The sequence below is a fragment of the Pyricularia oryzae genome, chromosome 2 (genome assembly GCF_000002495.2).
Source record: "Pyricularia oryzae 70-15 chromosome 2, whole genome shotgun sequence".
Taxonomy (NCBI): Eukaryota; Fungi; Ascomycota; class Sordariomycetes; order Magnaporthales; family Pyriculariaceae; genus Pyricularia; species Pyricularia oryzae.
This window is the reverse complement of record NC_017850.1, coordinates 7,503,298-7,522,432: the sequence shown is the minus strand read 5'-3', so window position 1 is coordinate 7,522,432 and position 19,135 is coordinate 7,503,298. Positions and strand designations below refer to the sequence as shown.

The window sequence follows — 19,135 nt, the reverse complement described above, 5'->3', positions numbered from 1 at the left end:
AGACACGAAGCCGTAAAGTATATTGTTAGAGCCAGGACTAATTGGCTCAACGCAAGCAGTCCTTGGTGAGAGTTCAACGACGCCATCGTGCATCAATGCGGAATACGAATCGGAACTCAACTTAAAAGCGTAAAATAGGCAGGCATTTCGTAACATCACAAACAAGCCATAAACAGTAAAGAGACATGCCTGTTCGAGCAGTCGTAATGGTCTTTATGCGTACAATATCTTTTCTCCTAATACAGCCCGAACATGCGTGGCTTTGCTGCTTCGGGCTCAGTGTCAAGACATTTTCGTGCCAACTACTACGGGGGGTATCCAACACCCCATTGCCGGAAAATCCGGATAAACCTCTTTTTGTTCAGGTGCTTCCGAACTAAAAACTCTTTTTTCAAGCCCCGAACAGCGAACAGATTTGTCATGCGTTGAGGACTGTGTTTGTCGACCACCGGCGCATATCCGGAGAGCGAGTCGTCGGCCATCATGCAACAGGTCTGCGTCTTGAAGTAGAGACCCTGCCAGGATTTGCATGACACTGCCACTAGTGGGCCACTGATTACACATCTATCCTTGGATGAATGTACTCGTAATCCTCGAATGCACCCTGCACCTACACGTGAATTTGGAAGCCCAAAATACCTACCTCGTCCTTGTCCCTGGTAAAAGCATTTTATCAGGCATTTCACATATTTTTGCTCCCCGGACTACGGAATTCCAATTTGCTCAAAACAACAAGGCAAATCCTCGCCGGTACGTTTATTTAGGGCTAGATGCGTATAAGCTACCAGAAATAGTTGCATATTTAGAACGAACAGGGCAAGTGGTTATATGATCATCACATACTTTGGCACCGGCACAGGGCAAAAGAAGCGGTGTGGGGTGTATTTCAGTTCCTGTCTAGTTTTCCTTTCTTTATTTTTTGTTCTGTCTCTTGGAAATGGCATGGCCATCTGAACGGGAGACTTGCTCCGAAAATTGGCGAGTTAATACAGCGGGGCTAATATTTGAATCTATCGGTTCGACTGGGAGTCGTTATTAGACTTATTAGGCAGCCATGTCCCTAACTTCCTCGACTATTTACTCATCATCATCACTATCGGAGGTCTTTCGCTACGTCTTTCCTTTCATTTGTCGTTTTCCCTTTTTTTCAGCCGTTCTCTGATCTACCAAGACACAAACAAACTTTTCAACACTTTTTCTTCACTCTGTTCTTTTTTTTTCCTTTTTTTTTCTCCCTCTTTTCCCAAAGAAGAAAACCAAAACCCCCCAAAAAATGCGCATCACCAGCCGCCTCGCGTCGGTCGTCTTCGGCATGGCCATCGCCGCATGCGCCATGCCGACCGGCTTGCTCGACCTCACTGCCAGTGCCACCGACGTTGCAAAGCGTGATGCGGCCGGCACCGATCGGGAATCCGCTCTCGTCGCGCGCGGGACGGGGCGTGATTCTACAGTCGGCGCCCGCAGCTATGACGATGCCTCGCAAAGCCTTGAAAAGCGAGATAAGCTCACGATCGAAGATAATACCGGCAGAGGTGGGAAAAGGGGTGGCAGGATGACAGAGTCGCAATCGGAAATTTGGTTGCCGATAATTGAACAGTTCGCGCATCAAGCTAATGTAAAAAAGGTGGATATTGTTCATCGCCCGCACAGTGGAGCAGACACCAGCAGCGCAGACGAAGAAGAACACGTCACCGTGAAGATTCCAACCAAGAGTGGGCTGGTGCACATATACCCTGATGGAAGATCAACCCTCAGCATCCAGGCTGAACGGAAGCAGGAGAAACTGGAACAGAAGCAGGCGAAAAAGGATCAGAAGAAGGGGGGATCGAGCCATGGGAAGGGGAAGGAAACCCAGAAGAAGGACTAACTGTTCCGACTGCAGGACCAGGTTTCTCTGCGCCAGGCTCACCATACTGAAAGACACCAGCACTTTGTGAGGTTCTTGCCGGAGAAATGCTCTAAAGTTTGACACTTTTTTCCTTGCTGTTCTTCTTTCATTTCTGTTCATGGGATGGAGTTATCACTGTGTGATACTAGCACATTGGAGTCTTTCAGTATCCAACAATGCCTACTTTGTGTTGACAAAACCTTTATGATATGCAAAAGCTCAATGGGATGTAATAGCATGTCAACACTTGGTGGATGAGTCAACCTCGAGGTTAAATGAGTTTCAGGGCTGGCAAAGCTCAGCAAAATCCGAAAAGAGAAAGTAAGAGCCTGAGGAGAAGAGAAAGATCCAGACACGATAATGCTGTGTGGTCAGCTCGCTCTCCCCGAACAGCCCCTTCCAAGGCCTCATCCAAGCCACCGGGAAGATCAGCCTCTCAGGATCGAGCTCTTTCCTCTCGAATGGTGACTCAAAATCAAAATGGTCATACGTACAACTCACCTTGCATGTTTGTGGTTGCCGTTTGCAACTCCAGCTCTGATGAGCCGTCTGGCCCAGCTTCGACTCGGAAATCTACAACAAGGTTGAACGGACCTGGTGAATGCACGCATAATTACAATTTTGGAATGTCCAAGCAGGTACCTAATCTGGGCGTTGGAACTTGGATGCATTGTTCAGCTGATCTCCATGGCCACATCAGCTTCTATTGATGTAGAGAAGACTATGAGCTCCAGATTACTAGCTGCCTTGGCCATCTGTTTTCTTACTGCCCGACCTTCTCGATGGTCCCGTTACTCTTCCCAAAGATCCCATTAGCCCATTAAAAACTGAACCTCATGTACAGGCTTGCAGCGCAGCATCACGGTTCCAGCCCACCGATCACAGCCGACCGTGGCTCATCTGTAGATCCCTTTTAAAACACATGTGTGAGAGACAAATGAAACCAAGAAAAGAAAAAAAAGGCGTGAATGTACAGACGGGATCTCCGCCCGTCGAAAACCCATCAACCCCCGTTCGCATTCTTCAGCCCTCATGCTTCTGGTCCGCTCCAGCAAGCGCACACATCCACACGGGCCTGTGCACGACGTAGGCCTCGACCTGGGGCCTGCGGGCGTCGAGCACGTGGTCGTCAAAGACGCCGGCCTTGACGAAGAGCAGGCCGCGGAAGGCGGTGCTCTGACGGTAGAGGGTGGTGCCGCACTTGGGGCAGAAGAAGCCCGTCATGCAGGCGCCCGAGTCGGCCTTAACGGCGACGGACGACAGCGACACGCCGGCCGCCGTCTGGATCGAGACCTGGCCCGACTGCACGCACCAGTTTACGCTGTTGGTGCCGCCAGAGACCTTGCGGCAGTCGGTGCAGTAGCAGAGGCGCTGTTTTGTTGGGAGGGGATGGCTTGTGTTAGTTGGTGGTGATGATGGAGTGACGTGTGGGAGGTAAGTTGCAAGAGTTTTGGGTACGTCATGGGTTGAATCGATGCAACGGAGCGGGCAGCTTCTGAACTTACCACCTCAAGGGGATCACCAGCGACGTGGATGTTGACGGCTCCGCAGAGGCACGATCCGTTGGCTTCGGCACCCATGTTGACGATGGAGTTCTCTGAGTTCTGGAGTGACGGGTTGTAGCGAGAGTGTGTGGCAGGATGTGTGGCACGTCGCTGACTCGTTGATTCCTTTGCTTTCCGGTTCCTTACGCAAACTTCTTGGCGAGTTGTTGGTTGGGTTTGTGGGAAACAAGAACCTTTTTCTTTGTTTGGATTGATGAACAAAGTGAGCCACAAGTCAACTCAGGTCTCCGAGGGAAGAAGGTAGGCAAGGTACGGCAGAGTGGGGTTTCCGGCAAAGTGGAGCGTTTGCAAGGCGCACAAGGAAACAAGTGATTACTGTCAATCGATCAGAAGAACTGGATCAAACGGAATGTCAGATTAGATCTAGCCTAGAATCAGATTTGCAGAGTTCCAGAAACAGCTGCGGGGCCTGGATGCCCAGATATAGCCCTCAACCCCCAGGCTGCTCACCCATAGTAGCCTCCGTCACCCTTCCCTTGCTCACCCAGGATGTACGGGAGGGAAATTCGGAACCTGCCGACGCAACAGGCAGTTTGACTTGGTAGTAAAATGCGGCGCAGGGCAAAAGAGTCCGTAAGAGGTACGTCTGAGCCATCACTAAACATTCAGTGCATTGGGTGGCAGAAGCCGGGGTAGGAGGGGTCCGTGCCAGGTTGCAGCCGGCCCCGTTGGGCTGACAGAGGCGGTGATTGTTGGTTGGTATGTTTCATTGCACAACCTTTGTTTGCTCGCCAAGAGATTGCATCACTCTGTTGCTGCTTCCTCTACCCCGTCTTGCTGTGTTTACGCGTATTGCAAAGTCTGCACCGGAGAGGGGGCGGAATGTCGGGAACAAGTTGCAAAAGTTGCGTTTGGCGAGCGGGAAACCAGTGGTAAAGGTCAGTGGCATCAAGTGATGGTGTTGTCGAGCAAAATTTCCGTCTTGGGTTTAGATGCAACGTGACGAAGGAAGAATTGGGCGATTTATGAGACTGATTTACGTGGTGGCTCACCTCCCGTTCCATTGCGACCAACCAGTGTGGGCTGAGGTAAACTGTATTCAAGCTCGTCATCTTGCATTCTCCTACCAGTGTATGGCACCAGTAATTGTGTTTCTGCACGAAATTGTGATTTTCACCCAGTCAAGCCAGTTTGGCAGATGCAATCTAAGACCAACAGACGTTTTCCATCCTACAACCCACGGTACAACCTGGACCAAGACGCCGGTTTCCTTGAAAATGCAACCAAGGGATGTACCGTTGATTGAACAGAGAGAAACCCACCCCCTGTAACCTGCAGCATCTTTACCCACCCAAGCCACGAAAATGCAGGGGACGGTCGTCTGTCGAAACAACAATCACAAATGTCACCAACGAAAGGAAACACTGAGAATATAGGTCGGCAAATGAGCCATCAGGGATTCTTCGGCATCCGGATTTTGCTTGGAGATCTTGACCCCTTGCAGCCTTTTGTTAGTTTGAGGTTATGCGTGCAATGATTCGGGTTATTAGCCGGCGCGCTGCAACGCTGATATATACGAGTGTGATTTTGTTCACCTTGCCGGAGTAGATCTAGGTCCAGTTCATTAAGCAGGTGGCTCAATTAGGAATCTTTCTTCTCGTACGAGGCGTTTGGCAGCGACTGGATGTTTTCCCAAACGTCAGCCCAATCGCTGTCCGCCCAGCCGCCGACGGTCTCAGATGGAGTGCAGTGTAACCTAGCGGTCCGAGCCAACCTCCCGCAGGCCGGGGTGCATGCAGCCATTGTGTGCTTGCTTTCTCCGCCGGAACAGAATTAAGCTTACTCTAGCCCTGCTGTCGCTACTCTTACTTTAGCCACCGCTACTGCTGCCGTTGTTAATGGGCAGTCCTCTGCCGGGACTGGAGCCACTTTGGTCACTGCTGATACCAGAGCCCATACCTGACCAACGCCCGCCCCAGGATCACCCGTAGCTACCGCAGTGAAATCTGAGAGTCCGATGGGGCTCAGCTGCGAAGGTCTACGATGCATTCGCACCCCCATTGTCCGCGGCACCACGAGGTCTGGCCCCTTGTCCTTTGGCATCGGCGTCTAGTCGATGCGCGCAGAACCGTCGGTCACGAAACAGGTGGAGCTGGATCAAGGACCACGAGTCGAATGGAAAGGCCCAGAAGTGCTCGGCTGCCTTCACCACTTCGCTGACTATATCGGCCTCTGCAACTCCATCCTCCACTATTCCCCAGAACGCGCTACCGACCACTTGCTTCATGCAAGGTTTGGCTTGGCGGTTCTGCGGGGTCTGCTGTCTTGAGGACAGTCCTCCGCCTTTGCGTACCGCAAAACTTCTTCCTCCCCAAGACCTCGTCGTGCTGGTCGGGTGAAGCTGGAGACGATCTCGAATTGTAATCAGAGCGCAACCTTGTGATCTGGCATTTGACAAGCAATTTGTCCAGTTATATGAGAATGAAAATCCCTCACGGAAGAGGCGAGCTTACTCGATGGCGCTCCTCTTCGATGATTTGTGGTCCAACCATGAGCCTCATGTGAACATTCCCATATGGGACAGCTTGTTTAATCTTTTAATGGCTCTTCCACTCGAATCGCAAGCGGGCTCACGAACACCCTCCAGAGCAGTCATCCGTCCTTCGTTTTCTTGTCAACCTCGCTCAGTCTTCCTTGACGGTGATCGGATTTCAACCTCCTCAACACTCAACAGACAAGACGTGCTATGCGCAGATCCGAGTCGTCTATCACATGGATACACAGGTTCTGGTCAAAGGTCATTGCCACCCGGCTCCCCACATCGACTCGCCTCACGGGCCTCTTCGTCAGAGGAGGAAATTCCAAGGACGCAATGCTTGGTTCTCTTGCGCCAGTTGCTGGGCCATCCTTCGGTGGGAGGTAAGCACAGGACGCGCAGAACCTATCCGCCAGTGATTCGCCTGAGCCAGTGGGTTCTACGGCAGTGGAATGGGTGCCTCGAATGACACGTCTGCAGGCCGTGAATTTGAGAGGGTTAAACGACGTCACGGTGGATGCCTCGCCGGCTGTGGAAGTTCCGACTCCCACTATAGGTTATGCATCTCGCCATTACCAAGATTTCATGTTTTTCAACACCGACGTCCAGACCTCATCTTCATCAGCCATGTTGTCTAGACTGGATGTACGTTGTGCGGCCCTGGGTCGAACCCAGCCCCCTTGTCTGCGTCAGGGTCACGATACTCGACAATCTTGACGATATCAAGCATCCCAGTGGCCTGCAGAAGCACTCGTGCAAGCCGATGTCTACTTGAAGGTGGGCTCTTTTCATCCTTGGGAATATCCGCTGTTTTGTGCCGTCGAAATCCGGACCCAAACCTTTCACATTGTCATTTGTACTATCGTCAACCGCGCGTTAGTTGGTCAATCAATTGAAATGTAAGGGGGGATATACAACCCGCATCTCGTCTGAGGAATTTGAACCCGTAGCTCTCTTGACACACGCCCCAAACCCATACCAGTCCACCTTGTCGTCCCTGGAGGCTTCTGGATTCGCACCGATACTGGCCATGTGCAAATTGAGCGTGCGCAGGATCTCGTCCAGATCTTTGTCGTTCCCCTCCCATTACAAAAAGTTGAGGCATGGCACGATCGCACGGTCCGAGCCGATGGAGCCTTATGCCCAGCCATCGCCAATGTCGTTTTGTCCGGCCGGTGCCTGCGTCATGATGGTGTTGGATATTAACAACTGCGTGCGAGGCCAGATCGTGCCAATTAAGGATGACAGGTGCGACAGAACGAGCTTGAACGGCCCGTGGAGAGCACCCCTAGGAAATATCCTTTCCGACAACTGACACAATGCCCAAAGAATGGCACCCTTTGACCTCGGCTCAGAAAAGGGGAACGCAAGTAAGGTGAAATAAACCGCGAATTGGAAGTGTGGAAGATTGGAGTTCTTCCCGTAAAGCCCCTAATGAGGGTAACCGAGCAGCCAGGGCAGATTTCATGCAGTCAGCAAAGTCCCGGGGTAAAAGGATGGGCCTCTAGGTCCCCCGTGTCGTTTGTCGGATGAAAGAGCCAAGCTCTCGGCTCCGCGATTGTACAGTTAGGATTCGGTTAGGTCAGCGCTCCAATCTGTTGCGCTGCCAGGGATAGAGTTCTCCACGGACAGCATGAAAACGCCGCGTTTTGTGGATACATCGGAGTGCAGTGTTTTTCCTTCTGTTCCTTGTTCCTTTGTTTATTTTGGCGGACCCTCAAGCTGCATCCTTCACAAATCCGAAAGTGGTGCAGGGCATGATCTGAGTTGTTTACCCGGGAATCTGGCCAGCTGCTCTGTGGCGACGACTTCACCGGGACCAATTAATCGGCGTTGTTTCGACTATGATAACTGAGGTGGTTACCTAGTCTAGGCCTAGTCTTGCCATGCATGAATTTATGCGTGACTGACATTAAAAAGAGTGTGTCATATTCACCACAAGGAAAAGTTTATGACGTTTTCGGGGTTCTCCCTCCAATCATGTAGCTGCCGTACCAATTCCACGCCAGTCAAGCCATAAAACGGATTCTCCATGCCTCTGTAGTCATAAGGTGGGTTCAAATCACCCACGACGAGGCCCGCTCGGCAGGTATCGTCGACGCCAATGGTGACCCCGGCCGTGGCGGGGGGAAACTTTCCAAACGTGTAGTCTGAGTCCGGTGGCAGGCTGACCATATCATACAAGGTGTGCTTTCCTAGCGCAGGATCGTTCTTGCGGATGGTGATGATGCATTTCTCGGTCCAGGCGAGAGCGACGTCGGAAAGGAGGGCTAGTGCGGTGGCCGCTGCGAGAAGGCTTTGTGTTTGCATGTTTGCGTAGAGACGTGTGAAAGGATAAAGACCAATAAGCAGGTAGCGAACGACTGAAAATAGAGAAAGAAAGATATTAGAAAGACAAAAGATGCAAACCCCGACGGGGAGGAGAATTTGCACCAGGTCTAGACCCGTTGCATTGACGAGAGGTAGAAGAGCTTTCTTATACCTGAGTTAAAAGCGGGGGTTACAGCTGTCGCATGATATGTGTAAGTGATCGCAATCAAAGCTAGGCCATAAACCCATGTCATGGTATGTCCTTTAGGTACTTTGGGTGGATAGTGGAAAACGTGATTTTCAACAAGAGCTTGGTCGAGTTAAGACTGACAAAAGGCACCTTTTTCGGGATACATTGTCTCCAAGTTATTGTAACGCCTGCCGGTGAGCCAATAATACCAGTCAAAATAGGGAAGCACGGTTTGTTTGGCGCAGCAACCGTGTGTGAACAGTTCCACGGAGAACCCGGGTCCGCGATGGTTGTTCCCTGATTGGAACCACTATGGACAAACTATGTCGCCAATCAAGTTTTTCTCTTACGCAACCTTTGAATAAGAGCAAGGGGAAGTTTCTGACGTAATTCATTTTAAATTGGGCTATACAACTGTTCACAATAACAACAGATAAGCGGTGTTTTCAAGCTACCGGGACTTTGTACAGTTTGCTGCCGACGCAAAACAAGGAGCTTTGCCAGAGTCATCACACATTCAGGCCATTTGAGCATATGCTTTCAGCTACAATTATTACTTTGGCTACATTGCCCCAAGATGATTGGTTCAGAAGTGTAAACATTTTAGATGGCAGTACAAAAAGCTGCAGCGCGTGAGCAAATGTAAAAGTTGACATTAAATGTTAAATGCAAGAACATGTCTAAATATTGCAGACTGATTTTCCTGCTTCAACTACCATAGCGGAGCTCAAAAGGCACCGTCTCGACCGTCTGCCAGTCACCGACATCCGCCCGGTCCGGCCGGCCAAAGAGCCGCAGCGCACTAACCAAAATCGAATACCGACCCTCCTGCAACCGCCTGCCTCCAGCCATCAACCCTGTAAAGCTGATGGACCCGGCCGCACCCTTGGCAAACACCGCCTGCGGCGACCCCATCATCTGCCCAAACGTCTTGTATCCCAACCACGGCGTCGTGCCGTTGGGCCCCACAGCCCCCGTCCCGTTGGCGCCCGTCGGCACCACGACGTCGTACCGCATCACGCGCGTGGGCAGGCGGGGATATGCCGTGACGACCATCGCCGCGGACGACGACGACCCCGACCCGCCGGGCAGCGTGACGACGGCGCCCGCGCTCAACGGCGGCGACACGAATACCTGGTCCGGGGTGAGCACGACGGCGCGGCGCATCGAGCCCGCGTTGCCGACGTACGGCACGCTCAGCACGTCGCCGTTGCTGCCGTTGAGCTGCACGCGGCCAGAGTAGATTGGCCAGCGCGCCGCCTCGAGGCCCAGCGGCGGCGTGCAGCGCACCACGATCTCGGCCTCGCCGCCCGCGGGGACCGAGACCGAGTCGGCGGCGAAGGAGATGCTCGCGGGCCCGTCGACCAGCTGCAGCGGCATGCTCGCGAGGCCGTCGGCGCCGGGCCCCATGGCGTAGATGGTCGCGGCGGCGGTGTGCGACAGCCGGTAGACGGCGGGGGCGGCGTCCGTGTTGCGCAGCGTCAGCCGCGCCTCGGCGACGTGGTGGTCGCTGTCGTTGAAGGCGATGCTTGGCGCGCTGAGCACGCCCTTGGTGTGCGCGGCGTCCCAGAGCTGGACGAGCCCGGCGCCGGCCTGCAGCGGGTGGGGGTTTCCGATGGAGTGGATCGCCGTGCTGGCGAGGAGGGTTTGGAGGGTCTGCGGGTCGAGGGTGTGGTTGAAGGCCTGCAGGAGGAGGGCTGCGGAGGCGGCGACGAAAGGGGCGGCCATGGAGGTGCCGCCGAGGGTGGCGACGCCCTGGCCGCCGTTGTGGAGGTAGGTTGACAGGATGCTGCGGCCGGGGCCGCCAAAGACGGGGGCGGGGCGGAGGTCGAGAGTCGGGCCCCAGCTGCTGAAGCTCGAGACGTAGCCGCCTGTCTTGTTGTTGGCGGACCAGACGACTTTGGGTTTGGACTTGGTCGGGGTGGTGAGGGTCACGGTGACGTTGGAGCCGGCGGCGAGAGCCTTGCGCCACTCGGTTGCTGGGGCGGGGGTCGTTGTGGCCATGAAGGTTTGCAGGTCGTCGTTGACTATGCCGCGGATTCTGTGGACCAGGTCAAGTTGGTATGTTGTCAGTTGGAGGTGTGCTGGCCAGTAAAACCCAAATCTGGAGTGCATGACTTACACATCTTCGCTGGCCCAGAACATTATGTGGTCGGCGCCTTTGGCCTTGATGTTCTCCCGCTGAGTCCGGAAAAGACAGAGATTTGCTGGGGTCCGTTCAACCAAAACCAGATAGCCCGACAGGTCCGGCACGGAATCTGGAATCACTTGGCAGCCCCCCATCACCGTGCCATTGACCACGAAGCTGTTCAGGTCAATCAGGCGAAAGGCCTGCTGGTCCGCACCGCCTTGCATGTCGTACCGCCCATTGAGCAGCGGCACCCACTCAAACTCCTCAACCTCGCCGTCGTCGATCACATACTCCGCCACCGCATACACAGCCGGCTCCTGGACGGGATCAAACGACGACACGGAGCCGACGTGACGCGCATCGGCAGGAGCCACAGGGTCGAACAGAGACCCGGTCTCGCCCGTGTTGGCAATGGCCACAAAGACCGGCACCCCGGCCTCGACGATCCGCGCCGCCGTCATCGACACGAAGCTATCCGGCAGCCCACCCGGCACGCTGACCGACAGCGTCAGGATGTGGTTGCCGTCGTCAAACGCCCTCAGCATGCCCGCCGCGATGGTCTCCTCCGTGCCGAAGCCAGCGCAGTCCATGACGCGGTACGCGCCGAGGCTGACGCCGGGCGCGGCGCCCAGGAACCCAAACTCGCTGGGCAGGGCGGCCACGATGCCGGCGACGTGCGTGCCGTGCCCGGCGCAGTCCATGGGGTCGTCGTCGGGGACCGGGGCGACGGCGCCGCTGGCGCCCAGCAGCGAGTCGACGCCGACCGCGTCCCAGCCGTGCGTGACGACGCAGCCGCCGCCCAGGCAGCCGCCCAGGATGGCGTTGGTGTAGTCGACGCCCGTGTCGACCACGGCGAGCCGCACGCCCGCCCCGGTGATGCCGGCGTCGTGCAGGCGGTCCACCTGCGCCATGACGTGCGGGTAGTACGTGTCGTTGGCGGCGGCGCGGCGCGTGGCTTGGTGCCGCGTCGAGGGCCCCAGGGGGTGGAAGGACTGCACGTCGCTTTTGGGCGTGGAGACGGCCCGGACGGGCCAGATCTGCTTGACGCCGGGGGCGGCGCGGAGGGCTCCTTCTGCCGCGCTGCTGTCGTCCCCGGCGAGGACTAGGTCGAGGGATACACCCTTGAAGATACGCGAGTTCAGGGTCTGCCGGATGTGCACAGTCACGTTGGCGGCTCCCAGCGTGTCGGTCAGCTGGTCGGGCGTGACGCCATCTTGAAGCTCGACCATGTAGACGCCCCTAACCACGGTGGCATCATTCTGCGAAGCTCGCCGGGAGTGGCGATGAATTGGCCCTTGGGCGTGCGCTACAGAGCCCACAAGGCTGAAGATGCCCGCGAGCGCGAATGCGCCGAATGTTCTGACCATATTGGGGGGCAGTCGACAGCCTGTTGTCGGGGTGAGGTCGAGGCTGAAGGCCTTGACGAAAAGACAAGACACATCGTCAACTTGGTCCTTTGGCGGGATGAAGCGAGATCTTGCAATTAATTAGTGGGGACTCGAGTCTTAATAGATGCAGCAAAATGAGATCTCGTATTCTTTTGGTGCAAGTGGATGTCATGGGAACGCTATGCCCAAAACGACGTTGCATTGCCTTAATTGGGCAGGGGATTCGCAATTTGGCCTCCACAAAAATGACGGCATTCAGCACTTTGCTGTCGGATTTCGGTAGTACATTGATCTCCGCGCAGCCAGCGTTAAAAGGCTTTACAATACTTTGTATTAATGTCCCTTGATAACATTTCATTTTATCCAATGTATGTACAAGCTGTTATACAAGGTTACTATGCCTTGCCGAACCGAATGCTCCTCCTCTTCAACGCCGTGTTGTCGCTCGCATTGGCAACCTTGGCCGCCAGCTCCGCGTCCAACTCGGTGACGGTGCCCTTCTCGGCCGGCTTGGCCAGGTTCAGGAACATGGGCCTGATCACGTCGCAGCGCAAGGCATGCGCGTCGCTCATGCGCTCCATGTGGGTGTTGTTGGTCTGGATAAAGATCCTCTCGCGGCCCGCGGCCGTGTACTTTGTCCACTGGGGCGCGCCGGCGTCCCTGTCCTTGTTGGGGTCCAGGTTGCGGATGAAGGACACCCAGTACTTGCGGGTGAGGGAGACGGCGGGCTTGTTGGTGGTGGCGTAGGACTTGGGCGCGGTGTCGTCGCGGCTGAGCCCCCAAAAGGCGTGCGTGTTGACCGTGTGCCAGGCGCCGAGGCCCGCCGCCTCGTCGGCCGGGTCCAGCACGTCGTACTTGTAGTTCCAGGCGGCGGCGCCGTCGCGCGACAGGTAGTCCAGCAGGTTGCGGTTCGGGCAGTTGTTGCCGTAGTCGCCGTGGGCGTTGGAGAGCTGGCGCCACTTTTGCCCGGCGTCGGGAAAGACGGGCTGCGGCACGTCGACGTACAGCTTCTGCAGGATGGCCAGCGAGCTGTTGGAGAGCGTCGGGTCCTGCTGCAGGAACGCCTTGGTGCAGTCGGCCGCCGAGTTGGTCGACTTGTCCACGTTCTTGGTGCCCTCGTCGGCGCAGGTGCCCCAGATGGTCGGCACCTTGCGGTACTTGCCCTGCTCAAACATGTCCGCCAGGCTGCCCGAGAAGAGCTCGCCGTCAATGTTGGGGTTGAACCAGCACTTGGACGAGCGGATGGTGGCCTGGTCCAGGGCGCGCAGGCACTCGAGCGTGTCGGCGGAGCCCTTGCAGTTCTTCTCCTCGACCAGGCAGTCGTACATCTCCTGGCCCTGTTCCATGTTGCGCATGGTGGCCCAGGGACCCGACTCGGAGATGCCACCGGCGAACAGCTCCTTGCCGCCGGGGATGTTGGCCGCCATGAGCAGGCCCACTGCGGCACCGCCGGCGCTGACGCCATCAATCACCACCTGGCTGGGGTTTCCTCCAAACGCGGCAATGTTGGTCTGGACCCACTCCAGCGCCTTGATCATGTCCTTGATGCCGGCGTTGAATGTGCCTCCCCCGGCGGCGAGCTCGCGCGCGTGAAGGAAGCCGTACATGCCGACGCGGTAGTTGAAGGTGACGACGACGACCTGCCCGTCGGAGACAATCTCCCTGGGGTTCCAGTTGGGGCTGGAGTTGGATCCAAAGCCACCTCCCTGGAGGAGGACGACAACGGGCAGCTTGGAGCTCGACGTGGCCTTGGTGGGTGCCGCGACTGCCAGGTAGAGGCAGTCCTCGTCGGTGGTGAACCGAGTGTGGTTACCGGTCACGGTCCAGTCGGTGGGCTGCTGGGGTGGGCAGATGGGCCCGTGGGCGGTGGCGTTGACGACGCCCGTCTGCACGGGGTCGGCCGGGGCGGCGAACCTGAGCTTGCCGACCGGTGGAGCGGCAAACTGGATGCCCTTCCACATGCTGACGCCGAGATCCGGGTCGGTCACGGCGCCTTGAAATTTGGCATAGCCGAGATCGACCAAGGTATCCACCGCCTTGACGGCGGAGAAGCTGGTCGCGGCCAGCAAAAGCGCCAGCGGAGATGTTGCTATCCACATTTCGGCTTGTGTTCGAGTAAAAGTAAAGAATGAATGGAACGGCTCTGTAGAAGCATGCGCTTGGAACCTACAAGCTCAAGACCAAATGCCAACATCACGCCTCTGTGGTGTTTAAATATTTCCCCGGCCTCCCTGCATTCCCCATAGGGGGCTCGGATGTCATGACAATTTGCGGCGAGTCCTGCGTAATTTGCTTTTGACTCGGGGCTCCGTACGTAATCTAAATAGGGTTCAGGGTTGAAACGCTGTGTCCAAGGTCTTCCTGGAGCTTTGGCACATCCCCCTCATTAACCGTTCAATCAAAAATCGCCTTTCGCGTAGATATATTAATCTGTCAAAAACAAAACGTTCTGAATCGTTCGTCAATGGGCGGGAACGGACCGCAACCTAAAGACCCTTAATATTTTCAGACTTGATTCTTGGTTTTAGTCGCTTCATTCTTGCAGCTTGAGAAGTGCGACACGACAAGTGCGATGGATTGTGTCGAGCAGCCCTGACTCGTGTTTGCGTTGCATGCGATGCCCTGATAATACCATGGGCTCAGGAAGCAGTTTTTGCTGTACCACGTATGCTGGATTAGGATCTTCTTCACCTTGCACGGCACAATGCCGCCGCTACCTCAATGTCTCAGGCGAGCTCATGTTTGCCTTTCATTGCTACGCAGACACTGCGCGTACCATCGCTTCTACACTGCAGCATTACAAAGAAACAAACACCAGTCAGACATGCGGCATACTATGATTGTTAATGCACGCATTACAGAGTCAAGTTGCCATGAATCTCCTCCCTTGGCCACCCCCTTTTTTCCCTCCTCAGCACCTCGCCTCCCACCCCTTTGCGTCCCCGCTCTTGCTCGCAACCCCATTGCCAAACTGCTGCACGACATCACCACCGTCGACGCCGGCAAAGGCGGGCCATCCCAGCGCCTCGACGCCCGCGGCTCCGTCCCTGACCAGCGCCAGCCAGGCGTCCTGCATGGCGGCGCTGGTGTCGCGCTCGAGCTGCGTCGAGTCGCCGCGAAAGTCGCCGTGCGTGCCAAACAGCATGGGCAGCTCGCCAGAGTGGTAGGCACCCATCCAGGGCTTGGGCGAGACGTTGGTGAAGTTGCCAAAGTACTCGTAGCGAAACGTTGGGGCGTTGGCTTGGATGCGGTTGCTGGGTTTTCGAGGTTTGGTTTTGTTAGTTTGACTGGGCACGAAACCATCCTGACGGTTGTCCGTCCTTTTGTGGTTTGTACATCTCGATGGGGCTCGTGTAGTGGGTTGCAAAGTTCCACTTACAGGCTGGTCTTGAATGCAGGACAGAAGAACAGAGAGAGCAGGGTGGCGTCGGCGACTTCTTGATCGACGCTGTCTGGGTCGTAGGGAGCAAAGGGGTTGCCGTCCTGCGCATTGGTGCCGATTATGGCCGGCTACAAGTCCAAGTTGATTGGTTAGTACCTGTTCAACCGATACAAATCCAACAGTGAGCAAAACACATACAATCTTTGCAAGCTTGCCCTCCTGGTACAGCTTGCCGTAGTCGCCAAAGACAAACTTGTCATCCACAACAGGCCAGAAGCTATATGCGGGCTGCGACCCAGAGTCGGCGTACTCCTTCAAAAACGTCGCAATATCCGCAGCCGGCACTTTCCTCATGCACTCCAGCTCCTCGCCAGCCTGCAAGCCACCACATCCCACCTTGCCGGCCACAAAGGTAAAGTTGGAGTGCAGCGGCTCCGTAAAAGCAACCGACAGCTCGGTCCCCGAGTCCATCATGAACGAGTTCACAATGGGATCCTCGGCATACGCAAAGGCATACGCCCCGACCGACATGGACCCGGCGCTCTGGCCCCACAGCCCCATGCGCCTGGGGTCGCCGCCAAACGCCGCAATGTTGTCCCTCGCCCACTCCACCGCCAGTCGCTGGTCCAGGAGCCCCAGGTTCTGACCTGCGGCGTCCAGGCCCGCCGCCGAGGGGAAGCCAAAGATGCCGAGGCGGTAGTTCATGACCACGACGACGTGCGAGCGCGTGCGCTCGACCCACCTGGGCGGCAGCTGGTACGGCACGTCGACGCCGCCCGTCTGGAACCCGCCGCCGTAGACGTAGATGAGCACGGGGAGGTCCGCGCCGGGCCGCGCCGACTCGGGCGTCCACACGCTCACAGTCAGGCAGTCCTCCGACACGGGGCCCGTGACGTCGAGCCCGCGCAGGTTGAACTCGAGCACCTCGCGCGTGTAGAACCCGGCCTTGGACGACAGGTACTGCACGCAGCTGGGCGGCATGGCCGTGGCGTCCACGTCGCCGTGCGGTGACGCCGGCGCCTGCGGAGGGGAGAAACGCAGCGCGCCGAGGGGGGGTTGTGCGTACGGGATGCCGAGGAACTGGCGCACCGAGGGCGTCGTCGGGTCGATGGTGCCGGTTACGGTGCCGGCGGCCAGCTGGACGGTTGGTCGGCCCGCGGCGGCATCGCTGCTGTTGCCGGACGCCGTGGCGAGGAGGGACAAGAGGGCTGTCGCGGTGAGGTTGCGCATTTTCAGGGAATGAGTGGTGAAGTGGGATGGTTGGTGAAGGAGAAAGGCGGCGATCTGAGGGGGGAAATGTTTGTTTTGATCACCGCCTCCTCAAAATGCCCAATGCAACGCCGACGAAGCTGGGGAAAACGAGTCCCCGCATTTCAAAAGAGAGATCTTCCCCATCTTTGCCAAAAAGATCCCGGCAGATGAAATTTCAGTCCTCGGATCCACATCGTTGCGTCATTTTGTTGGGGTCGAGCCTAGAGACTGAGTTGAGGACGTCGTGGCCGGGGCCTGTTTGAACTTTGGGATGGCTACAAAATTAACATTTTACTTGAACAAACAAACATAAAATTCACACGGACCGATGCGTCGCCGGCGTGTGTACTCTAAAGCTGCGTATCAAATCGTGCACCCGGACGGGTATCGGCACCGCGGACCTCTCCAGGTCCCGCTCCAGGCGTACCCACTCGACCTCGGCGGCCCGCTCGCCCTGCGCGACGAGCACGGCCAGCTGCTCCAGCACCTCCCTCAGCGAGCGCACCGCGGGGAACCTCTCGGCGATGACCACCAGCAGGCGGATGCACTTTTGCGCCAGCGCCTGCGCCCGACCGCGCCCCGGCGCCGGGTCGCAGAGCAGCAGCTCCGCCGCCATCTTGAACACCATCAGGCCGTCGCAGCCCATGAAGGAGAAGCTCTGTGTCGAGTGCTGCTCGTCCAGGGCGTCGATGAACTGTATGAACCTCGTCCGCGCGAAGCTCGTCACCATGGCGTTTTCCGGGGAGCGCTGGGACGGCCCGAGGCTCGACAGCACTTCTAACAATGCGCCGCAGCACAGTCGGCCCCAGACGCCATCCAGCAGAGCCGACTGCGTGTCGGGGGCCTGGGGGTGTCGGGGTGCCGTTTCTATAAAGTGCCTCATGTTGAAAAAGTGGAAAAGAGCACCCTTGCTTGGATGCCGGCGTGCATCGCGGAGTAGCCTGGCGCACTGGATGATGTTGTCATGGAATGGTCCGAGGTCGTGGTCCGGACTGCTGTTTGATGGTGGTTGCTTGAGTTGGAGTAGTTCCAGGTCAGCAGGGGTCATTTGCACATCATAAGCCCAGACATTTCAAACACTTACAGGAGTGGTGATGTCTTCATCTTGTATAAGAAAAGGACGGTCCAGTGAGGTACTTATCAAACTAAAGAGATAGGTATCTTCATGTAAGTATCTTTGCATCTCCGGAAAGGGCATTGGGCATATTCGACTCACGTATCAAGTGCATAAAGACACCAGAAGCAACGACTGCAGCCACGCTTCTCGTCGTCATCCGACAGCGGGTCGCTCACCCTCACGTGATGCATACCAGCAGACAAGCACCGCGAGAGCGCCAGCCCCAGCAGATGCCAGGTCGACCCTCCGCTGCTGGAAAACAGAGAAAAGATGGTCATCATCATCAGGCACTGCACCGTCTCCAGCTCGCCGGCCGACACGGCCACCCTGGGCAGGTGCTGGTGGGCAGCGAGGGCCAAGGTGGTGGCGAAGCTCTCCATGTGCCGGCAGTCGGGCGTCAGCAGTATCCCCGTGGCGACGGCGACGTACACGCGCAGCACCTTGGCCGGCGAGCTGTACAGCAGCTGGCCCGCCGTGCCCGCGGTCTGGCTCTGGGACACGACGGCGAACTCGTCGTCGAGGTGCGCGCGCCCCGTCAGCGGGAAGCACAGGAGCGCCACGTCCAGGTACCGCTCAAAGTGGCGCCGCGTGTCGAACGCGTCCATCTGCACCCCGCACCGCAGCAGGCCCAGGTAGAAGTCGCCGAGCGGCCCCGTCAGCGCCGGGCTGGGGCTGTCGGACCGCGATAGGTTGCCGGCGCCCGAGCCGGCGGCCGCGCGGAACAGGGTCTGGAAGGAGAGGAAGGGCCGCGCCTGCAGGTGGGCCGGGTGCTGCTCCCCTGAGAACTCGGCCATGGCCGCCAGTGAGAGGGATCCCATCTCGGCTTGGATGGAGGCCCTGCTGGCGGTCTGGTGGGCCGTCGGACCCGGCTCCAGCCCGGAGCCTGGCACTGGGGCTTTGGGGGCGGTGCTGGCTTGTTCATAGCGTTGTGGTGTTGGTGATTGAGCTGTCGAGTGTTCCAAATTCCGTATTCTTTGCTTGAGACCCTCGATGTAGCTATTGTAGTTGTTGGATATATCATATGAGTGGGTGATTAGTTTGAACTTTGACAGGCTCAGCCGCTTGCGGACGCCAGAATTCCAGGCTTACACACCTGAACTGAGATGCAGGGTCGGACAAATCAACCGTCACCCCATGCCGCCGCTCATAGCACGGAGCCGATACCAGCCGACACTGCTGGCAGACAGGCCGACGACGATCGCACTTGGGTGATCCATTAGCCAATGATCCAAAATGTTCACAGCAAGGGGTATCTGCATCAAAAGAAACCACAAAGCAACTGGAGGTAATGGACCGGCGTCAATTCCGAATTGGCAAACGCGCGTACCCTTTGTTTCCGCTTCCAACACCGCTCGCACGCCTGGGCCATGAGATTCGCCATGGTGGCCTTGTTCCCTCCCTGCACGCAAGAGAGCCTCCGATGGAACTGGATGCGGG

The 19,135-nt window shown here is 56.8% G+C and overlaps 9 protein-coding genes across 9 annotated transcripts; 2 read left to right on the top strand and 7 right to left on the bottom strand.

Annotated features, from left to right (window-relative positions):
- Positions 1 to 1,273: 1,273 nt before the first annotated feature.
- MGG_08411 (uncharacterized protein) lies at positions 1,274 to 1,867 on the top strand (the record flags this gene model as incomplete). The annotated part of the gene is made up of 1 exon (XM_003715599.1): positions 1,274 to 1,867. The coding sequence occupies one exon, from the start codon at positions 1,274 to 1,276 to the stop codon at positions 1,865 to 1,867; it is 594 nt and encodes a 197-aa protein (XP_003715647.1).
- Positions 1,868 to 2,911: 1,044 nt separating this feature from the next.
- On the bottom strand, positions 2,912 to 3,468 carry MGG_08412 (uncharacterized protein; the record flags this gene model as incomplete). The annotated part of the gene is made up of 2 exons (XM_003715598.1): positions 2,912 to 3,259; positions 3,394 to 3,468. The coding sequence occupies 2 exons, from the start codon at positions 3,466 to 3,468 to the stop codon at positions 2,912 to 2,914; spliced, it is 423 nt and encodes a 140-aa protein (XP_003715646.1).
- A 1,963-nt stretch (positions 3,469 to 5,431) lies between these two features.
- MGG_15921 (uncharacterized protein) lies at positions 5,432 to 5,954 on the bottom strand (the record flags this gene model as incomplete). The annotated part of the gene is made up of 2 exons (XM_003715597.1): positions 5,432 to 5,794; positions 5,907 to 5,954. The coding sequence occupies 2 exons, from the start codon at positions 5,952 to 5,954 to the stop codon at positions 5,432 to 5,434; spliced, it is 411 nt and encodes a 136-aa protein (XP_003715645.1).
- Positions 5,955 to 6,165: 211 nt separating this feature from the next.
- MGG_15095 (uncharacterized protein) lies at positions 6,166 to 7,244 on the top strand (the record flags this gene model as incomplete). Its single annotated transcript, XM_003715596.1, has 3 exons — positions 6,166 to 6,312; positions 6,410 to 6,574; positions 6,912 to 7,244. 3 exons carry the CDS (start codon positions 6,166 to 6,168, stop codon positions 7,242 to 7,244), a joined length of 645 nt encoding a protein of 214 aa, XP_003715644.1.
- Positions 7,245 to 7,861: 617 nt separating this feature from the next.
- Positions 7,862 to 8,239, bottom strand: MGG_08414 (uncharacterized protein; the record flags this gene model as incomplete). Its single annotated transcript, XM_003715595.1, has 1 exon — positions 7,862 to 8,239. One exon carries the CDS (start codon positions 8,237 to 8,239, stop codon positions 7,862 to 7,864), a length of 378 nt encoding a protein of 125 aa, XP_003715643.1.
- Positions 8,240 to 8,972: 733 nt separating this feature from the next.
- MGG_08415 (serin endopeptidase) lies at positions 8,973 to 12,034 on the bottom strand. Its single transcript, XM_003715594.1, has 2 exons — positions 10,552 to 12,034; positions 8,973 to 10,470 (listed from the first exon to the last, which is right to left on the bottom strand). The coding sequence occupies exons 1-2, from the start codon at positions 11,925 to 11,927 to the stop codon at positions 9,138 to 9,140; spliced, it is 2,709 nt and encodes a 902-aa protein (XP_003715642.1). The 5' UTR covers positions 11,928 to 12,034; the 3' UTR covers positions 8,973 to 9,137.
- A 309-nt stretch (positions 12,035 to 12,343) lies between these two features.
- On the bottom strand, positions 12,344 to 14,047 carry MGG_08416 (lipase 1; the record flags this gene model as incomplete). Its single annotated transcript, XM_003715593.1, has 1 exon — positions 12,344 to 14,047. The coding sequence occupies one exon, from the start codon at positions 14,045 to 14,047 to the stop codon at positions 12,344 to 12,346; it is 1,704 nt and encodes a 567-aa protein (XP_003715641.1).
- Positions 14,048 to 14,859: 812 nt separating this feature from the next.
- MGG_15094 (acetylcholinesterase) lies at positions 14,860 to 16,560 on the bottom strand (the record flags this gene model as incomplete). The annotated part of the gene is made up of 3 exons (XM_003715592.1): positions 14,860 to 15,202; positions 15,328 to 15,458; positions 15,529 to 16,560. The coding sequence occupies 3 exons, from the start codon at positions 16,558 to 16,560 to the stop codon at positions 14,860 to 14,862; spliced, it is 1,506 nt and encodes a 501-aa protein (XP_003715640.1).
- Positions 16,561 to 16,897: 337 nt separating this feature from the next.
- Positions 16,898 to 19,079, bottom strand: MGG_15093 (uncharacterized protein; the record flags this gene model as incomplete). Its single annotated transcript, XM_003715591.1, has 5 exons — positions 16,898 to 17,593; positions 17,666 to 17,726; positions 17,798 to 18,694; positions 18,792 to 18,901; positions 19,026 to 19,079. The coding sequence occupies 5 exons, from the start codon at positions 19,077 to 19,079 to the stop codon at positions 16,898 to 16,900; spliced, it is 1,818 nt and encodes a 605-aa protein (XP_003715639.1).
- Positions 19,080 to 19,135: the final 56 nt, after the last annotated feature.